The 22,343-nt window shown below is 36.8% G+C and overlaps 4 protein-coding genes across 4 annotated transcripts; 3 read left to right on the plus strand and 1 right to left on the minus strand.

The window, feature by feature from the left end:
- Positions 1-2,470: 2,470 nt before the first annotated feature.
- On the minus strand, positions 2,471-3,122 carry LOC142162323 (uncharacterized). The gene is made up of 3 exons (XM_075218665.1): positions 3,070-3,122; positions 2,731-2,896; positions 2,471-2,674 (listed from the first exon to the last, which is right to left on the minus strand). Exons 1-3 carry the CDS (start codon positions 3,120-3,122, stop codon positions 2,471-2,473), a joined length of 423 nt encoding a protein of 140 aa, XP_075074766.1.
- Positions 3,123-4,320: 1,198 nt separating this feature from the next.
- On the plus strand, positions 4,321-8,139 carry LOC107832163 (ABC transporter G family member STR-like). Its single transcript, XM_016659975.2, has 4 exons — positions 4,321-5,001; positions 5,275-5,454; positions 5,603-5,871; positions 6,334-8,139. The coding sequence occupies exons 1-4, from the start codon at positions 4,633-4,635 to the stop codon at positions 8,009-8,011; spliced, it is 2,496 nt and encodes an 831-aa protein (XP_016515461.2). The 5' UTR covers positions 4,321-4,632; the 3' UTR covers positions 8,012-8,139.
- Positions 8,140-12,208: 4,069 nt separating this feature from the next.
- LOC107832175 (calcium-transporting ATPase 12, plasma membrane-type-like) lies at positions 12,209-15,890 on the plus strand. Its single transcript, XM_016659991.2, has 3 exons — positions 12,209-13,177; positions 13,336-13,889; positions 14,070-15,890. The coding sequence occupies exons 1-3, from the start codon at positions 12,352-12,354 to the stop codon at positions 15,711-15,713; spliced, it is 3,024 nt and encodes a 1,007-aa protein (XP_016515477.1). The 5' UTR covers positions 12,209-12,351; the 3' UTR covers positions 15,714-15,890.
- Positions 15,891-19,672: 3,782 nt separating this feature from the next.
- LOC107832186 (G-type lectin S-receptor-like serine/threonine-protein kinase At1g34300) lies at positions 19,673-22,297 on the plus strand. The gene has a single exon (XM_016659999.2). The coding sequence runs from the start codon at positions 19,710-19,712 to the stop codon at positions 22,074-22,076; it is 2,367 nt and encodes a 788-aa protein (XP_016515485.1). The 5' UTR covers positions 19,673-19,709; the 3' UTR covers positions 22,077-22,297.
- The last annotated feature ends 46 nt before the right edge of the window (positions 22,298-22,343 follow it).

The raw sequence follows: 22,343 nt of genomic DNA on the forward strand, positions 1-22,343 counted from the left end.
TTAACGGCTTCTGCCTAGAAGCTTTTTGCAATGCCACTATCAATCAATATTGTTCTTGTCATGTCTTCTAGAGTCCTATTCTTCCTCTCCACAACACCATTTCGTTGAGGTGTTCTTAGAGCTGACAAATTATGATTGATGCTATTTTCAGTATAGAATTCATCGAATTTGGCATTGTCAAATTTTGTCCCATGGTCAGACCTGATACATACTACATTATGGCTCATCTTCACCTGTATCTTCTTCACAAATGCCACAAACACTTGAAAGTTTTCATCCTTGGTTCTGAGGAACAAAGTTCAGGTGAATCTGGAGTAGACGTCCACTATAACGAAGATGTACTTCTTTCCTCCTCTACTAGGCACCCTCATAGTTCCACAAAGATCCATATGGAGGAGATCAAGTGGCCTTGAGGTTCTAACTTCCTTTTTGGGCTTGAAAGAGGATATGACTTAATTTCCCTTTACACACACATTACACACCTTGTGATCCTTAAAACTTGACTTGGGCAGACCACGAACCAGGTCTTTCTTGACCAATTTGTTCAACAATGTAAAACTTGCATGACCCAGCTTTTTGTGCCATAGTTCAGCATCATCATCAACATCACTTAGACAGTTGAGATCCCCATTTTACAAGGACTTAAAGTCAACAACATAGATATTCCTGTATCTTTTGGCCACTAACACCACTTCACCAGTCAGAAGATTAGTGACTGTGCATATCTTGGATACAAATTTCACTTTGTTTCCTTTGTCACAGATTTGGAAAACACTCAGCAAGTTGTACTTCAACACATTCACGTATTACACATTTTCAATTGAGTGAGAGAGAGACTTCCTAATCCTTCTAACTCTAGAATGTATCCCTTCTTGCCATTTTCAAAGGATACACTCCCTCCCTGCAGGGCCTTTATTGAAAGAAAATCATTTGTGCTTCCAGTTATATATTTTGAGCAGCCGTTATCCATGTACCATTGTTGGCTACTCCCTTTCATTGTTCCCAACACAAGAAAATCAAGAGTTAGACTTAGGAACCTAAATAAGTTTGGGTCCCTTGTAATGAGTAAAAGGGTGAGTGAGGGCTCTTTTGGTCCAAGCAGGCATCACACGCTTTTTATATGAAGGACCAGTTTCTCTGGTAGTAGTTATTTTTCAGCAAAAACTTTGTTTTTATGTTGAGACTGAAATCTGGCCTTACAGTTTTCCTTAAAGTTCCCAGTGTTACCATAGTAAGCGCAAAGCAGTTATCAAGTATAGTAACGTACTTGCTATGTGGGTTGTAGGGAATCTTTTTTCCTTTGGAACCTGATTCCTTGCCTGCTTCCCCCACTGTTTGTATACATAGTAGTGATTGCATCAGATGACCAGGTCCACTTAAGAGATTTTTCTAGGTCACTCTTCAATTTACCTAAATCTTCCTGAAGTTGTCTGTTTTTCTCAAGCTCGGTACACATACTAGATTTACTAACTTTAACTCATTTTCAAGCTTAAGATATGCCTCACTTGCAAATTCCTTTCCTTTTTGAGTGTCCCAGACCTACTCTCCTTTTTTAGTTCCTCAATTGTTTCCTTTATATCTACAACTGCTACTACTAGGTCATCTCTCTCATGCTCAATGTTAGCAACTCTCTTAGTCAAAACTCCTTTCTCCATTTTAACACACTCAATGGTCTCTTTTAGATCAACCACAACAACCTCTAGATCATCTCTGTCATGTTCTCTCTTTGCAATTTTTTCAGTTAAGACATCTTTTTCTTTCTTCAGACTCTCAATGGTTTCCTTTAAGTCTACCACAACGACTACTAGATCATCTCTCGACTGTTCTGCTTCTCCTAGTCCCATAGTTAATGCATCTTTATCATTTATAAGACTATGATAAGCATCAATTAAAACATTTGCCAAAGACATAAGTTTTTTTGGAGAATAAGACTTTAGATTTCTTTGAACATCTAGAAAGTTTACTTCATCATTATCATCATCATCTTCATCATCTTTAGATTTTGCCATCAGGGCAAATATTGAGTCATACTTAGCTGCTTCACTTTCTATTGCCATCATGGAGATATCACTTTAATTATCATCTTCTTCTGATTCGTTGGAAGAGTCTTCCCATGCAGCAAGAGCTTGTTTCACAACATCAGCGACATTTTTTTTCTTGAATCGCTTGTCAGGAATCGGGTTCCTCTTAGCTGCTCTGTCAGTGTTGTGTTTGTACTGATCTTACTTGAGGAAAGGGCAGTCCTTGATGAAGTGCCCTGGCTTACCGCACTTATGACATAGATCATAGCCTTTTGTCTTGCTGAAGCTGCCCCCATTTCTACGAATCATTTTCTGAAAACTTTTTGTCAGGTAGGTCATATCAACATCCTCGCCACCTGAGTCATTGTTGTTCGTCTTGAAGACTAGGTTCTTCTCCCTTTTGGGTTCTCTTCTCTCATTTTCCTTCTTCTTCTTCATCTCATAAGTCTTCATATACCGACAAGTTCATCAATGGTCAGCTCCTGCAGATCCTTTGCCTCCGTGATAGCATTTACTTTACTTTCCCAGGAACCAGGTAATACACTAAGTATCTTCCTGACGAGTTTGTTCCTGGGAATAATCTCTCCCAGAGAGTGGAGCTCATTGATGATAGATGTGAAGCGAGTGTGCATATCCTGAATGAACTCATCGTCCTTCATCCAGAAAAGCTCATACTTGTGGTTAGCATATCAATCTTGGACTGCTTTACCTGTGTTGTCCCTTCATGAGCTGTTTGGAGAGCTTCCCAGATCTCCTTAACAGATTGACATGCGGAAATCCTATTGTACTCATTTGGTCCAATACCACAGACGAGGATTTTCTTAGCTCGAAAGTTCTTTTCAATATCCTTCCGGTCAGCATCATTATATTCCTTTCTAGTTTTAGCAATGTCACTACAGGGTCTCCAATGGTCTTTTTGGAGACGAAGGGTCTATCACAAATGGTATTCTAAAGCTCCGAGTCTTCAGCCATGATAAAGTCGTGCATCCTTGTATTCCACCATTCGTAGTATTGGCCGTTAAATCTTGGTAGTTTGTAGGTAACTTACCTTCTTCGAAGTTTGACGCAGCAGCCATGAGGATCCTTTCTAGGTGTCAGCATGATAGAAAGAACTTGTTCTGATACCAATTGATAGAAACTAAGGGTCCACCAAACTATATAGAGAATCAGGTTCTTTATTAGTTCCCATAGAACACACACACTGCAGTAAGTAAATGACATAATGAAATTTTACGTGAAAAACTCCTAGCTCACGGGATCACCCTTGTCGGATTCCAACTTCACTGCTGAGCAAACTTTAAATTACAACCTATTGTAACATAGGAATTAACCTCTTAATCCCTCACTAACTTGTAACAACTCTATTACAAGCCACTTTGTAATAACTCTATTACAAAGACTTACAACTCGACTAACTCTAGCGAAGACACAAACACAAGGGTTTATGATTTACAAAGATTCCCTGCACAATGCTTCTAACTAAGCTAAGTAGGAATTACAAATAGAGTGCTTTAACAAAGGTACAACACAACGAAGTACATGTAATAACTCGATACAGGGAACTGGTCTGTTGTTATGTTGTTCTTTGTTCTTGATACCCTTGAGAGTCACTTGCAAGATTGATAGATGACTTGAGAGAATGCTTAATCAGATCTTGAATGTGCAAGTGTTTTGTTTTACCTTTGCTTGATGTTAATAATTCATTTGTAACATCACTTGAATGATGTAAGCAAGTTAGGTAAAGGGCATTCCCCATAAAGTTGACTGCTGCACTGTTTTTGTATTATTGCGTGTGCAGACAACTTTACAGCTGGGACGGTTGACTTGTACAGTTACCGTGGGAACTGGTAGCTATGTGTTCCCTCTGTTGTTCTTTTGACTCTGAAAAGTTGAATCGTGTTCCCAACTGGAGATTTGTTGATCTTAAATTCTTAAAAATGTGTAACAGGTTCTTTATCTAATTTTTAACAGTAAGTTTATTAGATCATCAAAATATAACAGGTATACACATATAACCTATCATATTCACTTTTCAACATTTATCACTGACCAAGCTCAGCTGACTTGAAATGTCTTGCAACCGAATTTTAGTTGTCTCACACAACCTTTAGGACAAAGATTACCGTTGTCCAAAAGCTGAGCCACTTAATGTTTTTTTTTCTGTATATGACCGTGACTAAAACTGTAAATATCCATGTCTACAAACACATCTATGATGGAGTAACCATATGTCTCTTCTGCATAAACAAGAAAACTCTCCAGTAAAAAAACAAGAACATTTGTCTCCACAAACTATTAGACAAAATATGACATTCCGACATGATCAAAGCAAACCAACGACAAAACCAAAGTGAAAAAAAGGACATAGGCCAAAAGAGAAAAAAGAACAATACAACTTTGTACAAAACTTATCGCCTTCAATCTCCCTTGCACCTTCTTTACAATCACAGCCAGCTAAATTCCAATTTCTTTTTGTTTTAGCCGTCCCATTTCTTGTCCAAATCTCAATTTCTCTATCCCCTGCATTTATAAAACTTGACGAAAGCTTAGCGACTCATGAACTAAGTTCAGAAAGAGGAGGAGTAAAATAAGTGCAGCTTCAGAAAATCAAATGGCAAAGTTTAAGCGGACAGATAAGAACAGGAGCTTAGAGAGTTTGCTGGACTTGGACAAATCTGCACAATTGAATAAGATCAATAGTAATAATTTGGCGAAGCAGCCAACTCGCAAGCTAATTCCAGGACATGGTCTTGAGTTCAATAATCTGTCTTATAGTGTCACCAAAAAAGTAAAGAAAGATGGTGTTTGGATAAATAAGGAAGCTTATCTTCTTAATGATATATCTGGACAAGCATTGAGAGGTGAAATCATGGCTATTATGGGACCTAGTGGTGCTGGAAAATCTACTTTTCTTGATGCTTTGGCTGGTCGAATTGCTCGTGGAAGTCTTGAAGGAACCGTCAGAATTGATGGCAAACCAGTTAAGTCTTTAATTCAGTAACTTTCTCTTAATTCAATAACCGTTAAAGTTGCTGCAGTGTGACCAGTAGGTCACAGATTCAAGCCGTAGAACCTGTCTCTTGTAGAAATACAAGGTAAGACCGCATACAATAGAACCCTGTCGTCCGGTCCTTCTTATGTCGCCCGTACCCTGTGCCGGTCTGCCCTTCTTTTTTTTCTTCCTCTTAATTCGTTCTCCAATTCTTTTCTGTTTAGACTATTTCTAGTACTAAGGGCTAATTATGATGTGCAGGTGACAACAAGTTACATGAAGATGATCTCCTCCTATGTAATGCAAGATGATCAGCTCTTTCCTATGTTGACAGTTTTCGAAACATTCATGTTTGCAGCTGAAGTCAGGCTTCCACCTTCAATATCTAGAGCCGAGAAGAAGAAAAGAGTCCATGAACTTCTTGAACAATTAGGCTTAACGGTATGTCAAGACTCACTAATTTCCTCATTTTTCACCCTCGCATCCTGCAAGTTACCTGCTTTACACTTTAGATGATCTAGCCTTATAATATAGAAATTATTTTACACTGTCGGTGTATAGAAGGTAAACTTATTATGTGTCTGTGTAGAGTGCAACACACACGTACATAGGAGATGAAGGAAGAAGAGGAGTGTCAGGGGGAGAACGTCGGAGAGTCTCAATTGGGATTGACATAATCCATAAGCCATCTCTGTTGTTTCTCGATGAACCTACATCAGGTCTTGATTCTACGAGTGCTTTTAGTGTGGTTGAGAAAGTGAAAGACATCGCTAAAAGTGGTAGCATAGTCCTCATGACCATCCACCAACCTTCTTACAGAATCCAAATGCTCCTTGATCGAATCACAGTCCTTGCAAGGTACTATATATTTCTGTCCCTCATTAAAATAGGCTACTTGAAGGTGGAGAATTAAAATAGGCTACTTGAATATTGTCCTTCTGGTTCAAACTCTAGTTTGGTTTTTGCTAGAATCTGCTACTTGGTTCTCTACACTGTCCCCCCACTCACAACCCCCAAATCTGATCAAGCAAAGAATTTTTATATTTGAAAACTATTAAACTTTAGCCTTCCCATTTTACCTTTAATGACATACTCGTATAGCCATAGAAAAGACAAATCATCGTTTAAGACCACAAGCTTTAAGAGTTTTTGGTATGTGCTAAAAATCTTTCTTAAACTTTGTAATCAGTTTAGCCTTATTGTATAAAATGATATGGAGGGTATTTGAGATGAGTTGGTGTTCAAAGTTCTAGCTGGTTTTCCATGAATTGTATATTTGAGAACTTTCATGCAAAATAGAGTTGCAATGTGAATATGCAGGGGCAGACTTGTATATTTGGGAAGTCCAACAGGAGTAGCAGCTTTTCTAGCTGGTTTTGCAAGACCAGTTCCAGATGGTGAAAACAGCTTAGAGTACCTCTTAGACGTGATCAAAGAGTACGACGAATCAACTGTGGGGCTTGATCCCCTTGTCTTGTATCAAAGGGATGGCATCAAACCTGATCAAGCTGCAAAAACCCCTCTCCGAAAACCACCCAAAACTCTAAAAACTCATCGTACTCCTTATGCAAAGTCACCCTGGACCAAACATATCAGCCTCCGCAGCTCTCATTTTTCGGCCAATGGAAACATGAATTCCCAAAGAGATCCTAAAGATCAGTCTGAATCTGATGTTAATAATTATGGTTATGATGATGAGGACGATTTTGATAACTCATTGGAGCGGAAGGTTCCACAAACACCTATGAGTATGCAGAGTGGGATTCATCCACGTTTAGCTTCACATTTCTACAAAGATTTCTCAGTTTGGCTATACAATGGTGTTAAAGGAACTCCTCGCCGTCCACCAACATGGAAAAATAACGGAGCACAAACACCTTTTTCTGGTTTTAAATCAAGCATGTCCTCAGGCCAATTCTCAATGATTCAACAAACACCTTCACGTCATGTGATAACTCCAGTACCTTCAGCAATCTTTACTCTGGGACGAGAAGGAATGGATCACTCATCATATAATCCATCTTATGAAGAAGTGTTTGAAATTGAAGAAGTACTTGATGAGCCAATTCATAGGCACAAATTTGCAAATCCATGGATTAGAGAAGTTTTAGTACTCTCGTGGCGTACTACATTGAACGTGATTCGCACTCCTGAACTGTTCCTCTCCCGTGAAATTGTTTTAACAGTCATGGGACTTGTCCTGTCTTCCTTCTTCCAAAGACTAAGTCATTTCAACTTCAAAACAATCAATCACCTCCTCAACTTCTACATCTTCACCATTTGTCTAGTCTTTTTCTCGTCGAATGATGCTGTTCCTACTTTCATCCAAGAAAGATTCATCTTCATTCGCGAGACATCTCATAACGCTTATAGGGCATCTTCCTATGTCATTTCTTCCCTTATCGTATACCTCCCCTTCTTCGCGATCCAAGGCTTCACATTTGTTGGCATAACGCAATACATTCTTCGCCTAAATAGCAGCATTCTTAGCTTTTGGCTTATACTTTACTCCTCACTCATAACTAGCAATGCATATGTGATGTTAGTTAGTGCACTTGTTCCAAGTTACATCACAGGGTACGCGATCGTTATAGCTACCACAGCTCTTTTTTTCCTAACATGTGGATTCTTCTTGAAGAGAACTCAGATTCCTTTGGTTTGGAGATGGCTGCATTACATTTCTGCAATCAAATATCCATTTGAAGCATTGCTTATTAATGAATTCAAAGGCACAAAACATTGTTACAATGGTGACCTTGCAGATCTTTCACCTGGTCCTTTAGGTGATGTGAAGATTAGTCCATTGCATAATACTGCAATTTCTAGAGGTGATTTGCCACAAAATTGCACATTGATTGGAGAAGATGTTCTGTTTTCTATGGACATTACAAAGGAGAATATATGGCTGGATATTGTGATCCTGTTGGCTTGGGGAGTTCTTTATCGTCTTTTCTTCTATGTAGTTCTTAGGTTTTACTCAAAGAATGAAAGAAAATGATGTATTTTCCTGTTTAAAGGTTTGTTAAAAATATATCATTTGTATTTTTTTTATTTTTCACCCATAATTCTAGAGTTTTGTATGAACTGACTCGCTGCTGAAAGGTGCAATAATCATGTTATTGTCAATATATGGTGTGAGTATAGGCTTCTAAGAGAGGTATCCACCTATGCAATTATATATGCAGTTAATTAGGTTTGTGACTTTTTTAGTCGCTATTAAAGTACTGCTATATATTTGTGGCCCGGTTGTTTTCCTTTTTGTAGCGAGATTAGTTGCCACAAGCGGATGGCATGCACATTGGTATAAGTTTTAGCAAAATATATGTAAAATAAAAATAATTTTGATTAGCCAATATTTTCTACGAGAAAATTAGTAATATTTAAAGAATAATTTACTTGGCTTCAAGCTGTTGTGGCGATAAGAAGTAGCCACAAAAGCTAAATAAAATGCCATAAAATAGATTTTACGTAGGTAGTCATTCCAACCATGGCACTACTTTTAGTGGCGACCTTGATGTTGCCAACAGAATATCATCACTGAAAACCCTATTCTCTAAGTGTTAAAGTGCGTTGAAGCTTCTTTAAATAGATTTTAGGTAGGATGTCTTTCTAACTAGCGACATATGGCACTACTTTTAGTGGCGGCTAGTGATGCCATAGAATATCGTCACATGAAACCCCATGTTCTGTGTGTTAAAGCTAAGGGTAGTACGTGGGTCGGGTCCGGTCCTAAGTGGGCTTTGTGGGCCACAAAATAAATTTTAGGCACCTCACTACCACAAACGGCGACATATAGCATTACTTTTGGTGGGAACTAAAGAGGTTACCACAAAATAATATCACCGAAAGCTTTATTTCCTGTAGTGATCGAGAATAATTCTATATACAAGAATGGCATGTGAAGAGTTGTATGTTATGTTGCCATTAAATACGGGCTAAAGGTCTTAAAGGTTATTGTTGGTGCAGACTTCACAAAGCTTCAAGTCAACACAACTACAAGAATGACAACTCTTTCAATTGCAACATCATTTCCAGCTGAGAGTGGGAAAAACGCAAAAGGAAAACGAAGAAAGAACAAAAGTATTATTGGTGACTTAGACGTTTTATTTAAGGATTCAAACAAGTACTTTCAGCAAAACTCTTCTGTTTTTATTACTTATTTATTTCCTTTTTTCCTGTGATGATATTTTGATTTTTAGCTATAGCGTCAACTTGATTACGTAAACTAACTTACGTCCTCGTATTTGATCATATATATATTGGGCCTTGACTTGATCTCTCCCTTCTACTAACGAGTCAATCTTTATTTGTTATTGTTCTTCAACGCGATGTTAGTGCGTAGGGGTGTTTATAAAAATCCGAAACCTGAAATCAAACCGAAAATCAAACTAAATCGACTAAAAAATCGATACTTTTTAGGTTTGGTTTGGTTTGATTTTAGTTTTGAATTTAAAAATCGATAAAATTTGATTTGATTTTGGTTTTAATCAAAAAATAACCGAAAAAAACGAACCAAGCCGACTACAGAAGTAGCTATTTAAATTTATTATTACACACACACACATATATATATTTATATAAAGTTTCTAAAATTTTATGGTAAATATTAGTCGTTTGTATTTTTAGTTTAGTTCTTTGCTATTATAATAATCTAATTCTTTGCCTTTACATTTTAGTTTGATTGGTAGTTTTCTTTTGCTAAGTACAAGAATTTATGTCATGTTAAAAATAATCAATTTTTAATTGAGTACTTAAATTATTCATCACTATTTGATTCAATTATCATCAATATATCTTGGTAAATGATAGATTTTTCAAAGAGCAATTGGTTTGATAGTGTTATATTGAAAACGTAGTCGTCGAAATATGTGTTTGGTAGTGTATGTCTCATATTTAAGAAGAAAAAAACGATAAATAACCGAAAAAATTGAAAAACCGAAAAATCGATAAAAACCGACTTAATTGGTTTGGTTTGGTTTCACTATTTGAAGAACCGACTTACTTGATTTGGTTTCTTTTTAGGGAAAAACAAATTCAAACTGAACCATAAACACCCCTATTAGTACGTAAGAGACCGAAGAATTAACGCATTTTGCTCTCCGAAAATTTATCCAAATTAATTTTAATTATCCCCAAATTTTAATTCTAATCTTTTTAAGTTTCTCGGTTCTAAAATAATAATTTTACATATTTAATAAATTTTTAAAATAAATACAGGGTTTGATCCAAAGCTACTTGGTTCAAGCCCGTATGCTGTATACTGGCTCCACCCCTGATTATTCTGATTTGTGAACACAGTACCTTTTAACGTTTATGCCAACTACTTATAATTCAAGATATTTCACTTTTGAGCCTAATTCTTATTCCTAAGGATAAGGCAGACATGTGACTCTCATACGTCACTAAGGGCTTGTTACATTTTTCAAGCTAAAGAGAGTAAATTTCGTATAAAACTGTGTAAATAAACGGACGTCTGCAGTTCACCAAACTTGATTTCACATTAAATGTTTAAAAAAATAACAAAGGAATAAACAGCAAATTCTTCAGCTCATGTATGTTTAAGATTCCATTACAATACCTATTTTTTTTTCCCAATTTTACTCTACTTGTGTGTTCCCTACTAAGAAGAAATATAAGAGAAAGCTTGTAGAAGAAGAATTAAAAGGTAAAATATATAACTGGTCAATACAAAAAATATAAAGGAAAAAAGTTGAAAACAACAAATTTATTAAAGAAAGACCTAATCGAAGTCTTTTTACTTCGTTATATTGTATGGTCTACTCTTTATGCCATCGACTCGTCCAATCTCTCTCTCTCTCCCCCCCCCCCCCCCCCCCTTTTTTTTTTCTTACAATAATTCTGATTCACTTTTAATTTGATGCTTCTCCTAGCGTAATCTAAAACAAATAGGAGGGAGTATTTATTTAGTTAATATGCTCTATAGACATACATATATGTATATGTCGTACCTTGTCACACGAGTCCTAAATTCGTTACTATGTATATATTAGGCTAAGTTATGATTGTTTAATTTCGCAAATATTTTTCTTGACACCAAAATATAGGAGAACGATTTTCTTTTCTTTCCGCTTGTCATGTTCTAAATTTTCGATCCTCATTAATTGATAGTTGAAAATGTTAGACAGGAAATTGAAGGCCCTCTTCAATTGAGAAAACATAAAATAGTGGATGTTCAACGACATTTAGACGTTTACTTCTTTTAAGTTCCAGCTATATTTAGTAAAACAAAATAATACTTCAAAGAAGACCGACTTTGATCCATGCATGCAATGACGATAACGTCATGACATCATTTCAAGTAACGTTTTAGTACTACTAATGGAAGAAATGGACATACTATTCTTGAGATAGCGTCTAACAGTTATAATCCACACACAATGCAAAAATTTCTCCGACATTCCATAAAATGATGTACGAAGCATCTCGCATTCACGCGAGGTCCTAAGAAGGGCCGCACCCAAGAAGATTCATAACATATAAAACCGGTGTATAAGCTCACCGATAATGTACGAAGCATCTCGCATTCACGCGAGGTCCTAAGAAGGGCCGCACCCAAGAAGATTCATAACATATAAAACCGGTGTATAAGCTCACCGATAATGTACGAAGCATCTCGCATTCACGCGAGGTCCTAAGAAGGGTCGCACCCAAGAAGATTCATAACATATAAAACCGGTGTATAAACTCACCGATAAACAACGAATAGTAGGATTCAACAATATATATTAGTACAGTACTAATTTTTTGAACCAACGAGCTTTGTTTCTAGTAGTCGAAATGTTGAAAAAACTTTTTTTTTTAAAACGCCAGTATAACTAAAAAGCTACCTTGAAAGAAAGAAAAAAACGAAGGCTGAGCATATCTTTAACTAACATCCATTTTCAGATGCACTGCAGTATCCAATGTCTTTTGCTGTAACTCGTCAGCCTTGTAGAGGAAGATTTTCAGTAAAACAAAAATGCTTGCTCCTTCACGAAGTGAAGTAAATACGTTCTTTATTAAAGAAATTGACTCATCATCTGTTACACATTAATTAACAAACTATTGCATGGAATATGTAACCGTAATTTCTTCACATTTTCCTTCCTTATCTCTTGCATATTTTTAAGGAAATAACGCGCAAGCATCACATAATAAACTACTGTAAATTAAGTAAGAATACTGGAATGAGAATTCGGAAGTTGAAGGGAAATTACTTATTTCCTTGGTTATATATGTACTACTACTTCATGCAATGCATACAATTTGCAAAAACTCAATATTTACCTGCAAAAGAAAAGAAAAGCATAGCTATATTTTTTTTTGTGCTAATCCTCTATGGCTCTCCACTCACCCAAACACAGTGATGCCATAATATTTTTAAGCAATGACAGTTCCCTGGGGAAATTAAAACCCCAGAAGAGGTTGCAGTTGGTTTTTAGAGCCATATATTTTGTGGCTTTCTTGACCAAGAAAAAGATTGGTAGAAACACATTAATCCTTTCTCAGTTGTTGTGCAATCCATCTGTCGTAATTGACATTGAAAGCATCAATGATCATAAGGAAGACGAACTTTTTCATGGCATCAACAAGGAAGCACTTGCCAAGTTGGTCAGAGAGAAAGATTTCAATGGCCTCCTCCAATTTGGAGGGGTGCGACAAATCGAAGAAATTCTTGGAGCAGACCAGAAGTCAGGCTTAAGAATGAATGAGAATGACCTAAAACAAAGAAAGGAAATTTTTGGCTCCAACATATATGAGAAGCCACCAGCCAAGAGTTTCTTGAGTTTTGTACTTGAAGCTTTCAAAGACACAACCATTATCATCCTTCTGGTATGTGCTGTTTTCTCCCTTGGATTCGGAATTAAACAGCACGGACCCAAGGAAGGATGGTATGATGGCGGAAGTATCATCGTTGCAGTTGTTCTTGTCCTTGCAGTCTCTTCCATCAGCAACTTCAAACAAAGCAGGCAGTTTATGAAGCTCTCGGATGAAAGCAAAGATATAAAAGTGGAAGTAGTGAGAGACAGACGCAGACAGGAAGTATCAATCTTTGAAATAGTGGTGGGTGATGTCGTCTGTCTTAAAATTGGCGATCACATTGCAGCAGATGGACTCTTCTTGGATGGCCACTCGCTGCAAGTAGACGAGTCCAGCATGACAGGTGAATAGAGACAGACCTACGTTGTTTCAGTATAAATCAATGAATATATATGTGAAAAACCCTAAAACGTAGTATGAATATTTAAGTTTTGAACCTATACTATAAAGAGCTCAGAACTCTTAACTCAATAAAATTAAATTCTGAAACCACTTATGCAGGTGAAAGTGATCACGTTGAAATAAACAAGACACAGAATCCCTTTTTGATCTGCGGAACAAAGGTAATGGACGGATATGGACACATGCTTGTCACATCAGTGGGTACAAATAATGCATGGGGTCAGATGATGAGCAATATAACAGATGACAAGAATGAGCAAACCCCACTGCAGCAACGGCTAAACAAGCTTACCAAGTATATCGGGAATGTTGGTCTATTAGTGGCTTTTCTTGTTCTAGTCACTCTATTGATCCGTTACTTCACAGGACATAGTGAATATGACAATGGTCGTCAGGAGTTCATAGGAAGCAAAACCAAAGCAGGTGATATCATGAATTCTTTGGTTCGTATGATTGCTGCAGCAGTAACCATCATAGTGGTTGCAATTCCAGAAGGTCTGCCATTGGCTGTCACACTAACTTTGGCATATTCTATGAGAAGAATGATGCTCGATCATGCAATGGTCCGTAAGCTATCTGCATGTGAGACAATGGGATCAGCAACTACCATCTGCACAGACAAAACCGGAACTCTCACCTTAAACAAGATGCAGGTAATGGATGCAGCCTTGTTTACTGGGTTCAACTTAACCCACTAACTTCCATACGGCGCATAAATACTTAAAAATTTACTAAATTTTGAATCCATAAATTTGAAAGTGCAACGAATTCAATAGTAAGAACTTATTAAAGGTTGAACTAATCAAATCTAAATTCTGCTTTTACCTCTGCAGGTAACTGAATTTTGGTTAGGAACAGATATGATTATGACGACATCACAGATAGCACCTGAAGTTCTTGAACTGCTACAAGAGGCTGCTGGTTTGAACACTACAGGTGAAGTTTACACGTCACCTTCTGGTCCTCCAGAAATCTCTGGTGGCCCAACTGAGAAAGCGATTTTATCATGGGCCATGACCAGTTTACTAGTGAACTTTAATGAATTAAATCGAGAGCATCGAATCCTCCATGTTGAAGTTTTCAATTCACAAAAGAAAAGAAGTGGGGTATTGTTAATAAAAAATAATACAGGGAAAGTTCATACACATTGGAAGGGTGCTGCAGAGATGATTCTAGCTATGTGCTCCACTTATTATGTCAAAGGTGGAATAATTTCACCTATAGATCATGAAGAAAGAAAAGAACTTGAGTTGAAGATCAAATATATGGCAAGCAAGAGCTTGCGATGTATTGCATTTGCTTGCAAAGAAAGCAATCCAGAAAGTCAAATTCTTGAAGAAACCGAACTAACCTTATTGGGTCTAGTGGGTCTAAAGGACCCATGTAGGCCTGGTGTAAAAGAGGCAGTAGAATCCTGCAGGGCTGCTGGTGTTAGCATAAAAATGATTACTGGGGACAATGTGTTCACAGCCAAATCAATAGCTCTTGAATGTGGAATTCTCCAACCAGCTGAAGACTTGAATATTGCAGTAATTGAAGGGCCGACATTCAGGAATTACTCACAAGAAGAGAGAATGAAGATTGTTGAAAGAATACGCGTTATGGCAAGATCTTCACCATTTGATAAGCTTTTGATGGTTGAATGTTTGAAGCAGAAAGGCCATGTTGTAGCAGTAACAGGCGATGGAACAAATGATGCTCCTGCATTAAAAGCCGCAGATGTTGGACTTTCCATGGGAATCCAAGGCACAGAAGTTGCAAAGGAGAGTTCCGATATAGTTATCTTGGATGACAACTTCAATACAGTGGTCACAGTCTTGAAGTGGGGTAGGTGCGTATATAATAACATTCAAAAGTTTATTCAATTTCAGCTCACAGTAAATGTTGCTGCTCTTGTTATCAACTTTGTTGCTGCTGCATCATCTGGAGAAGTCCCTCTGACAGCAGTGCAACTTCTATGGGTTAATCTCATAATGGATACTCTTGGGGCCTTAGCTTTGGCAACTGAGCGACCCAGTAGTGAACTAATGAACAAAAAACCAGTTGGACGAACTGAACCTTTGATAACTGCTGTGATGTGGAGGAATATCATTGCTCAGGCCTTATACCAGGTAACAGTGCTATTGATCCTGCAGTTCAAAGGAAGTTCCATCTTTCATGTGAATAAGAATGTAAAAGACACCTTGATCTTCAACACTTTCGTCTTCTGTCAAATCTTCAATGAGTTCAATGCCAGGAAGTTGGAGAAGAAAAACATATTCCATGGAATACTGAAGAACAGACTGTTTATTGTGATAGTGGGAATGACAATACTTCTCCAGGTAATTATGGTTGAATTCCTGCGGAAGTTTGCTGATACTGAAAGGCTGAATTGGAGGCAATGGGCCGTATGCATGGGTATTTCTTCACTTTCATGGCCTATTGGTTGGATTATGAAGTGCATTCCTGTATCGAAAAATGAAAACTTCAATCACTAAAGCTGCAGCTAAAGACACAAGAATATTCAAATAGTACTTAGCTCTTCTCCCTTTTTTCTTTCTCATCCATTTAGAACTTTGTTTTTTTATTGCTTCTCCTAAATATGTCTCACTGCTTTTTACAGTTTGACTTTTATTATAATGTTATATTGAAGTAAAGTTTAATCCTTTAAGGCCCCAGATATGCATCATATGAGTGTTATACCACTGATGTTCAAATGGTATAGTCATACAATTAAACAAGATTAAAAATCATCACATCTAACAAGAAGGCACAAGTATAGTCTATTACTTTAGGAATTCCAACAATTTGTTTAACCGATACAAATTGTGACCCCGATCTCGCAGATATTTCAATTCCAGCGAATGATGATGCCATATCCTCAATCCGATTAATTCTTAACAAATTAGTATTCGCAATTTGTGAGGGTCATTCTAGCTATATAAGAAATCCTTGATTAATATAATAACATAATAAGAGAGCTTTTGACGCTGTCGAAAAAGATCTTGTCCTCTTGAGGAGTAGCCTCTTTTCCCTTATTTATTTTTGGTGCACCCATGATGTTCCTATTTGAACGGAAGATTGGGTGTCATTCGTAGAAAACCATGTCTTATTGTAAGGTTTTCTACTTTTTGGGTATACCTCTTGTATACGGGCTCTTCTGCCCTTTCTTAATAAAAGTTATTACCTTATCAAAAAAAATAATAAGATAAATAACTTACTCTTACTATTTCCGAATTTCAAAAAAGAGATAAAATTGTTGGGGATATTACACATACATTTTTTATATGAAGACATAAGTAACACATACATAGAGGAGGTTATTAGAATTTCAAGAGAATTGTGATCATAAAACAGTAATTTTTCATAAAACTTTGTGTGTTTGACTTGGATCAGTCTAGTGAAATCTTGATCATTCCAGATTTATGTTCCTCCCAGTGGAAGATGCAGCTCTTCTGGCAACGGATACATCCGAATCCAATATTGTTGACACGGGGTGTAAATATATATGTGAAAGCACACTAAGAAATTCAACAAATATAAGACTGAACCCATAATCCTAGAAGTACTATGAGTCTTAAAAACCTTAAAGACTGAACCAATCAAGTTTTTAAATCCTGAATTCGTCTTTGGTTTCTCCAACAATGACTTGCATCCCAACTCTACAGTGTCTTGCTAAATTCTTTTGGCTATTTACTTATTGCTATCAACATATCATGTTATCACCTAGGTAAACTACAGCTAACTCATGGTACAACCATTTCCAGTGACCAAACACCTTCTGGTATGTCAATATGGATATTTCTTAACCATTGTCAAGGGGAACAAAAGAAAACAAGCATCAGCTTGCACGCCGGCCTCTCCCCTCTCATTTAAGCAGTCGATAACAGATAATTCAGGGCGACACCACATAGATGAAGGTCCATACTCATAGACGGATCCATAATTTTAAATTAGTGTGTGAGGATTACCAATACTTACATTATTACTTTTTTCTGATGGTAACAAGTGCAAACTTAGTATAAAAAGATAATTTTAGACTATTTTTTGCTTTATCCAAACTGAAGGTAGTGAGTGAGGACTTGCAGCGAAGCTCTTCATTAGTTATGCCATTGAAACTGGAAAAAGGGGGAAAAGCTCAACAAAAGCAGGCCATGAAATTTTATTTTTATTTTATTTTATTGATTAAGGTTACTAGATGCTTGAGCTGCATAAGCAAGTCTATAACAGTGCACCAAAACCCTAAAATCAGATAATTGAGGGGTTGGGAAGATTTTCACCTTGAGTACCGAGAAGCGACAATAATATATGACCCCATTTGAGCTGCTCGCTTCAACATTGTGGGGACAAAGGAATAGAAAATTCGAAATGCTGTCCCATGGATTCTTATAATTTGTACGGAGACTACTTTGATTGAGATAAAACAATGGACTATTGTCGGCGGAAATTTGCAGAAATCCCCATTTTCTCCCGCAACCAAAAATAGAGAAAAGCAGAATCAATCAGGCTACTAACGTGTAACTTTGTCATGGACTTAACCCGCACCAAGTCGCCATTTGGATTTTACCGGTAATTTTAGAGCTTTGAACCTAAAACTCCCCTTAAGGACATATTTAACCAAGTTAACAAAATCTATTATTTTGACATTATATTAAGAAACTATAAATAAATAAAAAATGTGTTTAGTAAAAAAAATTACAAAAACATTATGCAGCGCCAAATTACGAAATATATATATATATAGAGAAATTAAAATGGTTATTTTGGTAAATATAGTATAAACTTTTTAATTTCTGCTTCATAAAGTTACATGTTTCTGCTTCCTTAGAGTGTTTCGTTGAAGCAAAGGGTTATAGGTGTTATTGTTACTCCACTAAGAAGAACAAAAATTGAGCACTTCCCAAACTTAAAACAACCATTTGGTTTAAGAACTCCATAATTTTGCAAGGAATTTGAAAATTAAATTTATGTTCAAGTTTTGAGTGCTCGAGTTTTTTTTTTTTTTTTTCTGGGTCACGTGAGTTAGAATGTACTACGTTGTTATTAGCAAACCTTATTCAATCTGAAACTCTTTTTCGAATATTTATTTGCTAACAGTCACTCAGTTTGCAACATTCTTTTGGATCCTTTTTTTTTTATCTCCCGTGACACGGAAACCGCTAGTAGTAGCTTTAGTTATCCCTCCCCTCTCCCCCTTGTAATGACCCAGTAAGTGGTCAACCCCTTAGGTCAGTTTTTTCATGTTTACATGTTCCCTGTACTTATGGAGCATACAAGGTTCCGTATATAAATAAGGGATAATAGTACTTTTAATCCCTTAATTATTGATAAATTTTATTTTTGTCTTTGAAGTAAATGGCGAAATACATTTAACTTTTGGGTACATAGGTCAAGGGGTTTTCGGGAACAGATAATAATTTAGATAGGAAATTGACAAAAAAAAATAGTTTAAATGGGTTTTAAGGTATTTACTCTTTTTAAAATTATATTATACTCAAACATGAGGTAACAATGCAAACTTATCCTAACACATGGATAGTCAAATGATGTGATGATATATTACTCGTTAAATTTGAGAAAAAATCACAAATAGAAGGGATCAGAAATGCACTTTCAATTAGTCGAAAGTTAAATGTGCCTGATCAATTATGATAAGAACCAAAAAACATAATTTACCAATATTTGAGGGACTAAAAGTGAAAATTGTTCAATTAAAAAGATTGGCGTATTGCATAAGTTAAAAAAAAAAAAAGGAAAACTGACACTATATAGCCGCTCTAAAATAATAACTGAAAAAATATATATTTTTTGTACATATATACATTCTGTACGTTATATACAAAAATTATATATTTTTTGGCTACTAAATATAAATAGTTTTTTTGCGGATTAAAAGTAATAATATCCCTGCAAAGAAAGCTTCCAGCAAAGTCAAGGGTCATGAGTCAACTCAAATTACAAGTCTTCAAAAAAGTTTCAAAAGATTTTTATAGTCTCACAAATTTAGGACATGTTTATATAAGAGCCCGTTTGGACCTAAGAAATTTTTTTCCTTTTTTTCGAAATTAGCGTTTGTTCATAAAATTTTTAATTTTCACTTGAATACGCATTTTAGAAATTTTCAAAAATTTGAAAAACTCCAAAAAAACTATTTTTTTAAATTTTCACTCAAATCACTCACAAAACATCAAAAACAACCCAAAATTATATTCATGTCCAAACAAAACTCTAAATTTCAAATACTATTTTCACTTGAAAATCTTTTTCCTCCTATTTTGGAATTTTACAATTGTTATGTCCAAACGCTGGCTAAATCATTCCATCTAAAAATACGACGTATTCCATGGGTTGGTTCCAAAGAGAAAGCCGCCAGAAGAGTCAACGGTCAAGAGTCAACTCAAATGACAACTCAGTCACAAGTATTCAAAAAGCCGCCATATATATATGATTAGTCCAAAACTCCATCTTTGCTTCTATGCCAAAACCAACCAACCATGTCTTGTCCATCTCCTCCCTTTTCCCTTGATCTGTTCCTCCTCTTTTTTCTATTGAATCATCCACTCTTCTTGTCCGCCCAACAATCAACCAAAATCCTAACGGTATTCAATTCCACACTTTCCCCTTGGACACCAACCCAAAACCAAATCCTCCTTTCTCCCAACTCCACTTTTGCTGCTGGCTTTCTTCCATCAAATTCCACCAACTCCTATGTTTTCTCCATTTGGTATTACGAAATACCTAACAAAACTATAGTGTGGTCCGCTAACCCAAATTCCCCTGTTAATTCTTCTGCTTCCCTTTCTATTTCCACCTCTGGTGAGCTCAAGCTAAGCCCCCAAACTAGAGTCTCCTCAGCTCCAAATCTCTGGCCTAAGAGTAATTTGCTTGTTAGAAATACCTCGGCTCTGCTTTTTTTACAAGAAAGTGGAAATTTGGTTTATGGTAACTGGGGTAGTTTCTTGAATCCAACTGATACATATCTGCCAAACCAGAACATTAATGGCACAAATGCAACTTCCAGTAATGGAAAATTCCAGTTTCTTGGATCCGCTACGCTGTTTTACAATGGAAATGACAGCTACTTCGCTTTTCAAAATTCTCTTCAGCGCTTAGAGGTTACAGGATTAGTGACTCAATCTAGTGGAAATCCCTTCTACTCATCGGATTTCGGTGACCCGAAACTGAGAAGGTTGAAGCTTGAAGATGATGGGAATCTCCAAGTCTACAGCTTTGATCCTGTTTTAAAACAATGGACTGTTGTTTGGCAAGCAATTTATCAGTTATGTACAATCCATGGTACGTGTGGTACAAACTCTATATGCATGTATGATGCTTCTACTACTAAAACTTCTTGTGTCTGTCCTCCGGGTTTTAAGAAGATCTCTGGAGAATCTTGTGAAAGGAAAATCCCACTTTTGAGCAAGACCAAGTTTTTGCCTTTAGATTATGTCAATTTTACTGGTGGGGTTGACCTTAAGGTTTTGAACTTCTCTAGTTGCCAAAAACAGTGTCTTGACAAGGAAAATTGCTTAGGTTTTATGTTCAAGTATGATGGGACTGGCTATTGTGTGCTTCAATTGGATAAGCTGTTGTATGGATTTTGGTCACCAGGGAATGAAGTTGTTATGTATTTGAGGGTTGATAATGAAGAAAAAGATGTTTCAAATTTCACTGGTATGACTAGTTTGATGGAGACTTCATGTCCAGTGAGCATTAACCTTCCATTTCCACCAGAGGAGTCTAAGGCAACCACTAGAAATATTGTGATCATCGCAACTATTTTTGCAGCTGAGTTGATTAGTGGGGTATTCTTCTTTTGGGCATTCCTCAAAAAGTATATTAAGTATAGGGATATGGCTAGGACTTTTGGTCTTGAAGTCATGCCTGCAATTGGACCAAAAAGGTTTAGTTTTTCTGAGATCAAGACTGCAACCAACAATTTCATTGATAAGATTGGGAAAGGTGGGTTTGGAGATGTTTATAAAGGGAAGTTGAACGATGGTCGGGTTGTGGCTGTGAAGTGCTTGAAGAATGTCACGGGCGGTGATGCTGAGTTCTGGGCTGAGGTCACGATCATTGCCCGAATGCATCATTTGAATTTGGCAAGGTTGTGGGGTTTCTGTGCTGAAAAGGGTAAAAGGATACTTGTGTATGAGTATGTACCTAATGGTTCATTGGATGAATTCCTGTTCCAAAAGGCTGCTCGGATTGGATCGCCAGATAGACCTCAAAAACCGATACTTGATTGGAATATCAGGTATAGGATAGCACTTGGCGTGGCACGAGCAATTGCCTATCTACATGAAGAGTGTTTGGAATGGGTATTGCATTGTGATATCAAACCTGAAAATATTCTCTTAGGTGACGATTTCTGCCCTAAGGTGTCTGATTTTGGGCTAGCGAAGCTAAAGAAAAAAGAGGAGGTGATGACCATATCAAGATTTCGAGGCACACCAGGATACGTAGCACCAGAATGGACCAAGGCTGATCCAATCACTCCGAAAGCAGATGTGTACAGCTTTGGATTGGTGCTGTTGGAAATAGTTTCTGGTTCACGGAATTTTGAGCATTATGACTCAAAGGTGGATAGTGATCAGTATTATTTCCCTGCTTGGGCATTTGATAAGGTGTTTAAGGAAATGAACATTGATGATATTTTGGACCCTCGAATCAAACAATCATATGATTCAAGGGCACACTTTGACATGGTGAATCGGATGGTGAAGACAGCAATGTGGTGCATCCAAGATCAGCCAGATGCCCGGCCATCAATGGGGAAAGTGGCCAAGATGTTGGAAGGAACAGTGGAGATCATTGAGCCAAAGAAACCTACCATTTTCTTCTTAGGCGAGGAACAATAGTTTAATCAGTCCTCTATGAATCCCTTAAAATGCAGTTTCAAGAAGTTGCGGTGACCACGTATTGCAGCATCAGCAATAAGAAGTAGATAGGATCATATTTTCCAAATAAACCACAATCAAGATAAATGCCCTTTTGAGGTGTTAAAGAAATGTAAAATATATTGTTAATTCTGTTACTTTGTGTGAATGCTTTAAATGTATGTTGTTGTTAATCCTTTTAATTTGTGTGAACATGAGAATATGGTTATAAAGAGCATGTGTCTTAAG

Source organism: Nicotiana tabacum, chromosome 7 (genome assembly GCF_000715075.1).
Source record: "Nicotiana tabacum cultivar K326 chromosome 7, ASM71507v2, whole genome shotgun sequence".
Lineage (NCBI taxonomy): Eukaryota > Viridiplantae > Streptophyta > Magnoliopsida > Solanales > Solanaceae > Nicotiana > Nicotiana tabacum.